This window comes from Tigriopus californicus, chromosome 12, assembly GCF_007210705.1.
Source record: "Tigriopus californicus strain San Diego chromosome 12, Tcal_SD_v2.1, whole genome shotgun sequence".
Lineage (NCBI taxonomy): Eukaryota > Metazoa > Arthropoda > Copepoda > Harpacticoida > Harpacticidae > Tigriopus > Tigriopus californicus.
The window spans coordinates 2,787,382-2,795,758 of NC_081451.1; the positions used below are offsets into that span (position 1 = coordinate 2,787,382).

General features: G+C 45.1%; 1 protein-coding gene across 1 annotated transcript; it reads left to right on the forward strand.

The window, feature by feature from the left end:
• The first annotated feature begins 5,535 nt into the window (after window positions 1-5,535).
• LOC131892187 (uncharacterized protein K02A2.6-like) lies at window positions 5,536-8,044 on the forward strand. The gene is made up of 2 exons (XM_059241971.1): window positions 5,536-5,809; window positions 7,890-8,044. Exons 1-2 carry the CDS (start codon window positions 5,536-5,538, stop codon window positions 8,042-8,044), a joined length of 429 nt encoding a protein of 142 aa, XP_059097954.1.
• Window positions 8,045-8,377: the final 333 nt, after the last annotated feature.

Below are 8,377 nucleotides of genomic sequence, written 5' to 3' on the forward strand. Positions count from 1 at the left end.
GGCCTACCTGATAGCCTCTGCTTCGGCCTTGACTGCGTTTTCCAGTGCTATGTCATCGTATAGATCCATCATTTCGCCCAATTTGTTCTCAACCTCTCCCAGTAGACGCCAAAGCCTGTCTACATCGGCCTTCGGTTTATTCAAATCACAGACCAAATTCAACTTGTTCGAAATTTGCACCCGGCAATTGGCGATTTGTTCAATGAGGCCCATTTTCACGAATCGTGTCGAAGATTCGTTGGGGAGACGACGAGCTCCTGTGGGTGCTCATTAAACGTGTCGCTGGGTTGGGTTGCAAACAGGTTGAAGTTTGAGGGGGCGTGGTTTGAAAACTAACACTGCGCCATGTTATGTGGGCGTAATAAGGATCAGGATGTGGACAATAAAGCTGATTGATGTCTTCAGATGAAGAACTAAGATACGAGTGATTATTGGGAACAACTGAAGTACAGAATTACAGGCGAGACTAGAGAGCACCAAATCCATAGAATACTACATCTGGAGTACTTTTTTTCACAAGACCTTAAGTGTTTAAACATCACATTGGGATTGGGAAACCATCGTAGCAAGTTTTCTTGTGCTTTCCGCCTTTGGGAAACTGACACTTGGAATGAAAAGTGTGTGGAGCGATCATTTGCCACTCTTGATCACAATTTTGAGGCATTTGTCAAAAGTGGCGGAGACGTGAAGAAATCGAAGTTTTATAACAGCATGAAGAACAAACCCATACTTCCTCGTCCTTCTCAGCGGCATAGTAATATAATAATGGAGTTTTGTGCCGTGCCAATGTTGCATGTCATGTTAGGCGTGGTCAATAAGATTTGTACTTCTTTGACTCCTCTCGTGCCATGTGTTGATGAGTGGCCCAGACGCCTCCACATTGTCCGGGAAAACTACCACGGCCGATCGTTTGAAGGCAATGAATGCAAGGCTTCGTTGAACAATTTGGACAGTTTAAGCGATGTCTTGAAGCAAAATGATCATGAATACGTTGCCCGGCCCGTTGTTTGCGCTCTCGGTTTCTTCAAAGATATCATGTTCCAGATTCATCAAGGCCAAATCGATCTTCGTCAATTAGAAAGTGACATTGTCTCTTTCAAAACTAATTGGAGATCTTCTGGTATGAACTAAACGCCAAAGGCTCATATTGTCATCAGACATTTATACGATTTTGCTGTATTAAAGAAAGCGACAAATTTGTCAAAATTCAACGAGCAGGCACACGAGTCTCTGCTCGCTAAGTTTCATAAAACGTGGATGCGATATTCCGTCAAAGATGTTACCAAAGAGAGATATTCAACCCAATTGCTTTGAGCTTTGCTCGACTACAATAGAAATCCAACTCACGTTATCGTGTTGCAGCTTGGCCTCTGTAACATTATTGACTATCTATGTCATGTCTTCGTTAATTTGCCCAGGTCCTGGTGAAAACAAGCTTTTGCTTACCCAGAACCTGAGGAATTACATGCTCATGAAATTTTTGATGTATCAAGATGCTAACGCAATGATAAAATTCCGACATTATTTAATCATGATCAAAGTGTTCCTGAAATAAATCTATCTATCTATCTATCTAAATCATAGGAAATGATATTCATAGAATCGCTTCAACACTCTTTGTCCGAATAAAAAGCTGCCAAATCTTAATCCTGACTTCATTCTTAGTTGTCTATTTATTATACTTAAAGACTTGGAATAAGTGAAATCATAATAAGTAGAGTTTACTATCATCTACATTCAAAACACGTTGAATAATTGAAGCAACATTTTACTTAAATGCATTGCGTTACTTACTAACGGTAAGACTTAGGTATTGCGAGCACCTGAGTGGCGTCAATCATTTTAGACTTAGAAAATTTGAACAAAGATAAATTATCATTTAAGCAGTATTTTGGTCACGCTTTACCATCTTCTTTGGAAAAGTTTGTGTTTCGATTGAAACTGAATTTAAGCCAAGAATACACATTCTTTTCTCGTAACAAGTATTTTTTCAATCTTTCTAAGCTTTCGTCCGCCGGCAAAATTTCCAAAAGTTACCGAGAACTTAAAAATGAAAGACAATCAAAACCCACATGTGGCATACTAACAAAAAAAAATGGTCACTTTCTGAATTAGGCCGCTGGAAGTCTACACGTTTCTTGATAGAAAATGGCGGGACTTCTCGAAAACATGGTGTTATCTTAAAATCGAAACAAGGTCTAAAATGATCGAGTACCTAATGAAAATCCGTCTTGTTTGAAAGCCGCTGGTTATAAGCTTCTCAACTTTGCGGCTCGTTTTCTTTGAGAGCATCATGAAATCTTGCTTTAGGCAAATTGAATACCTTGAGCACTGATGACATCCTGTAGTGTCGGAAGGGGTAGTTCCAAAAGCTTGATGAAAAGATCAGACTCATCACGACATGCATAGATGAGCTGGAACATAAAAACATCATCAGTGGAGAGCTTCGCAAGTTCTGCCTCGTTACCAACCCGACATAAGTTAGTATAGAATGATTTGATGGATTGACTCTTCTTCTTTTCCAAACAAAACCATCCCAGGCGGCGTTCAAACAACGGGTATAGTTCAAGAAATCGAGTTTCCAAAGTGCTGTAGCATTCCCCCAAAGACGTGGAGGGAGGGATTGAAGAGCAAATCATCATGCACAGATCTGGCTTCAGGCATGCCAAAAAATTGTATTGTATTGTATTTCGGGGTTCTAGATGTGATAAAAGAGTTGAACAAATGTTACCTACATCACCCCTGGTCCCTCATAAGCCATGGGGCGTTTATTAACGGGGACCTTCGTCGTCTTGGACATACAGTCAGGAGGGCACGTTCAAACTAATGGTTATATGTACTGTCGTGGGGCCGAGGAGACAGGTAGCCTCGAATGACTATGTGGAATTTTTCCTTAGTTGAGTCACGAGAGTCCATGAATGTTCATCCTCCGCAAGAGTAGCAATTTCGTATGTTACAAACTGTTGAGTATGAGTGCGTGATTATTTTTGTCATACATGAGGTCCATTGCCTGGTCGAAAGGTTATTGTCCATTAAGGAGTTCATTTCGTAAAAAAACGTGTTCCAGGCCATAGGAAACTGGTAGTCGGGGAGTTTCTGGAACCATGACAGTCGGAATAAGGGCAAGTCAAAGACAACCCGATTACCCCTCCGCTGTTTGTGGGTATACTGATTCACAACCGCCGGAACGTTCCCGCTCATGGAATTGAACATAAATGTTACCAGTTTCACTTGTACCAAATCGTCAATCTTTAATATATTCCAAAGTCGAAATCAGAGCCTTTTGCTCGACAGATTTGACGGGTCCTCCACTCATTGCATGGAGGGACTGTGTCGCACTCGGCATCTTACCACAGAACTTTCTACGGATCAATCCAGAATTACTGAGCCTTCCAGGCCCTGGTTCAGTCCTTGCTCTGGATTGTGCCCCCATTCAAGTTGGGGAACAGACAACATTTATCACCAAAGAGTATCAGGAAAGCTCTAGAAGTGACCAGAGTATGCCTACTCTCCGTGATAACGACAATGGCGACGCCCTTCTTGCTGGCACGTGGAAGATTTGCGTCCAATACTTCGATGACTATGGGGGTGATTACACTCGCCAACCAGGTGAATTTGACGCAAAGTACGTGGACCGCCTTCTGGCTGAGACGAAAGCCGAGTTTATAGACGTTCTGGTCTGTGGACTGGGAAAATACCTCAGCGGATGTATTAAGGGCGAGAAGGTGAAGATCAAAATAGACCCAGAAAAATCAAAAACCAACAAGCCTTGCCACGTAACGACTGCCCGTCAGATACCCGTCCACTACCAGGCTCCTTCTGCGGCTTTGATGCGCGAGCTGGAAGAGGCGCAAGTTGTGGAGCGCTACGACGGCCCCACAGACTGGATCAGCCCGGCACATTTTGTGCCAAAGCCGGGGACAAACAAAGTGATGCTGGTGACTGATTATCGCCAGCTTAACAAAGCTGTCCATCGGCCAGTCCGGCCTTTACCGTGCGCCACCAACCTGATGAAAAGGATTCACTCCACGTCGTGATGGTTTTTGAAGCTCAATTGCCCACACGGGTACTTCCAAATCCCGCTGGATCTTGAGAGCTCTAAGTCAACCGCAATTCTGTTACCAGACGGAAAGTGGCGCTATCTCGTCGCGCCCATGGGGTTAAATCCGAGTAGCAATGGATTCAACGTGAGAACAGATGATGCAGTATGGGACCTCTTCAAATGGTTGCTAAAAATCATAAACGACATGTTGGAACAGGGCGCCACCAACAAGCAGGTATTCTACCACTTGCGTATGGTCCTCTTGTGATGCCGGGCTGCGGGAATCAAACTCTCCTTGGACAAACTGGAAGTGGGGACCTTGATCAAGTTTGCGGGCTTCATCGTGAGTGGTGATGGGATCCGCCCTGACCCCATGAAGTTGGCGTCCATAAAATCTTTCCCAACACCAACAAGCATCACGGAGCTACAATAATTCCTGGGATTGGCCAACCAGTTAAGAACTTTCCTTCCCAATCTTCAGCATCTAACTTCCATGATGCGCCAGCTTTTGAAGAAGAACGTGGCCTTCTTATGGTTGGAAGACCACGCGCAAGAGTTCGAGCGGGTAAAGGATGTTCTCTGCTCAGAGGCGATTGTGAAGCCTTTTGATACCTTGCTCCCAACCAAACTTCTCACTGATGCCTCTCGAGATCACGGGTTTGGTTACGCTCTCGTGCAAACTGACTCTCTTGGGCACACTTGCCTGGTTCAATGTGGGTCGTGTTCCCTCACTCCTGCTCAGAAAAATTACGCGACCGTGGAAGTGGAGGCAAACGCAATTCTGTGGACAATTCGAAAGTGCGATCATTATCTTCGCGGGATTTCAAATTTCCTGGTTGTCACTGACCATAAGTCTCTCTTAGGAGTTTTTGCGAAACCTCTCTTTGCGTTGGGCAATGACCGCCTTCAACAGACCCGAGAGCACCTGGCCGTATATAGCTTCCATGTTGACTGGACCGAGAGAAAAACAGCACATGATTGCCAACGCACTCTCCCGTCCGCCGTTCTTTCCCGCCGATCCGTCCTGCAAGGTCCCCATTCGAGCGGTCAATTTAGAAGATCCCCTCATTGGCGAAATGATAGAAATGATCAATGATGACTACGAGCAGCTCCATAAGTACGTGGCACGGGGTGACGACCGGTTGCCAGCGGCTCTCACTGCGTTTTGTGGCCGCTTTCATCAGCATCGTTGCAAAGGGCGCCTGATCTTTGCGAGAAATGTTGTTTTTGTCCCGCGACAAGCTCGTGCAAAGATCATTGAACGTCTCCATTTGTCACACTCCGGCATGACGAAGACTTTGACCCTTGTTCAACAGTTGTACTTTTGGCCGGGAATGGCCCATGAAATTAAGCAATGAGTCTCTTCTTGCGAAATTTGCCAATGGTGCCTTACTTCTCTGCCCGCGGAGCCTCTTCTCATGGCAGTTGCTAGTTTCTCAATGCAACATGTCTCTGTGGATTTGTTCGACTTGGAGGGAACAACATTTCTTGTTATGGTGGACCACTACTCGGGATTTCCGTTTGTCACCAAGTTGAATACCACCTCAACTCACTCAATTGTGAACGCCTTATTGCAATGGTTCACTGATGTGGGGTTGCCGGAAGTGATTAAGTCGGACAATGGACCCCAGTTTCGTGGCCCCTTCCTTAAATTCTGCAAGAAATTAGGGATCAAACACGAAACGTCCTCTCCATACCACCCTCAATCAAACGGCCTGGCAGAGGCCGGAATCGAAACCATGAAGACCTTGCTGTCCAAGCTCTATGGTAAGTACAACTCTGAGGACTTCTGAATCGCCCTCCTGTTGTGGCGTACTACTCCTCAGGCAAACGGTTTTAGCCGGTCCTATGGCTTTTTTGGACGCCACCTACTGGCGTTTTTACCGGACGTTAGGGATCGCCACATTGAGGAACTCTTTTAGGCATCATTTCATTAAGCCCGCTTGACAACAGCTGACCGACAGGCTGTTAGTGCTGGTGGTGTTACCCTGCCCCCTCTGGCCGTCGTTGACCGTGTCGCTGTTCAGGATCCGGTTTCTAAGCGATGGGTGTCGGGCTCTACCATCCTCGTGTGCATGGATCACGGCCGTTCTTAGGTTCTCCAGTCACAACACGGAACTCCTATGAGGCGAAATCGTCGATTTCTTCGTCTCGACTTGACTATTCCTCCAAATTTGGTTAATGCACGACCGGATCCATCGATTCCCCGGCCCTGCCTCGGCGTAGTCGTTGTCTATGAGGGCTCCCTCGCGAATAACGGGAGAAACGCCCACGTGATGGATGTGAGGAAGCGGGATTTTATTTGCGGAAGTGATTCCCTTTGTTTATGTTGCTTCAACCAATCAGGGCGCTTGTTTCGCCTTTTTTTGTTATTGCTTTTTTGAGCGGCAAATTCCAACGGGGCTCTTACAAAGACACGAGCCGAGTAAATAACTGTTATTGTCTTTCATATGTATATATATATTTCGGTCTCGGGGTGGTTATAGTATTCTTGCCTCATCCCTCCATATATCTGTACTCGCTGTTCGAGGTCAACTCCTTTTTCCCATTCAGCTGATGAACAACTGGATCGTTCCCATTCTTTCTCCGCGTTTTCCGCTTTGTCCACTTCCATCCTTACACCTACCGACTGTGCCATGTAACATCATCATGAAACAGTAATCGTCAAGAACCCTTGATCATGATGTTGACGTTTCATCCTTCTTTCTTTTATTATCATTTATTTTAACTAGGCCACACTTAATATCAGCAGAGAACAGATATGGTTTTTTATGTAGACTAGGGCATGCATCATTAATTAATGTAACAACTAGTGATGGGATCAAAATAAATTTCAAAATAAGGAGTGCTAAAAAGGTAGGAAAGTCAAAAGCATCAGCCGTTTCCAACGTAACGTACAGAGTTAGGTTTGACCAAAAATGTAACGCTGGTTTGAATGAAGAAAAATCAGGATTACTTTTTGTACTACCTAGCGGGTTTCCAATATTCTGCTAGGTTTGTATACGAACAAAAGCATCGACATGAGAGAGCCACACCCTGATCCCAAAGAGAGACTCTACTCTCCAACAAGTTACTACAGAGTTGAAACACGCGCTTTAAGCCCCTCCTCTTCTCTGCCTTAAGCTCCTCCTTTTCTCTGTTCCAATTATGTATATAAAGAGAAGTTTACCATGAATAAAAGGCAGTCTACGACTTACCACCGAGACCAACACTTGTTTCATTTCTTTAGGTACTATTAAGTCTCGTTTCTTGATCTCGTCAAGACTTGATTCGAGCGTTACATGGCGACCGTGACATCTCTTTCCAGCACTTCTCGATAAGTCCTTTCCAATCTGTGGCCGTCTCCTTCATATCTCTTTCCTATCGTTAGAGCCCAGCTTTAACGCCACCGACTCCAAGCCTTTTTCCATTCTTTAGGGCCAACATCTACCTCGTGGAACCACCGTTCTGACTAGGCTCGTAATTCTACCTCAATACTTCAGCTACCCTAGATCAAACCCACTGACCTTCAGTCACGATGGCTTCTCCTGGTAATTCCTTTCTATCTCCTCCTTCTAAGCTGACTCTCAAACATTTCTATGAATCGGACGGGTATTTATTGCTCAAAACTTTAGTCCCTATTTCGATTCACCCTCATTCTGATGATGCACAAATGCTCTCCCTTTCTGATCGAATTGAAGTGCTACGTGGTCGTCGAGAGAATCTCCGACTTCAAGCCTTAGCTTTAGAGGCTCCTTTTGATCAGGATGATGAGATCCCAGACAAACTTTTCACCATCATGGGGTCTATTCGGGGAGCAATCCGCACCCTTGACGAAGATATTACAACAGTGGAAACACGGCTCCAGGATATGTCATCGATCCAACGGTCCAGCTTTCCACCGATCTGACAATCCCATCGGATGCTGCGTGTTTTGAGGACTTAGACGTGTCGAGCCTGAAGAAATTTGTTCCAGAACTCCAAGCTGATTCGGACATCTGTTTCTCGGAGTTTTTGGAGTAAACTCACGATCTTTGCGGAAAGCCATTCCCTGTCTCATGATCATATCAAGTTGGCGTTGAGTACGCTTACTCACGCTGACTATTTCGATACATTTCAGACTATTAGGGACCAACCGTTGAGAGTTATTGTGGACACGATGGCCACTCGATTTTCCAAGAAGGATTCTCCCCAACTCATCATGACTAAGCTCACCAATTTCACTCGCGCTCATAATGAACCTATCCGTAAGGCTATGTTGAGAGTGATGTTGTATGTGGATCAAACGGCTCACCTGTTTCCCCTCGCCAGTAGGGAGGGCCGGTCCCATTGCGAACAGCTTTCCACGCTTCGTAA

What these genes read in the sequence shown, in the direction of transcription:
- LOC131892187 (XM_059241971.1), top strand. Translation starts at nt 5,536, where the DNA reads ATGGTGGACCACTACTCGGGATTTCCGTTTGTCACCAAGTTGAATACC. An exon ending in CTTGCTGTCCAAGCTCTATG is followed by an intron (nt 5,810 to 7,889) that starts GTAAGTACAACT and finishes ACACGGCTCCAG; the next exon opens with GATATGTCATCGATCCAACG.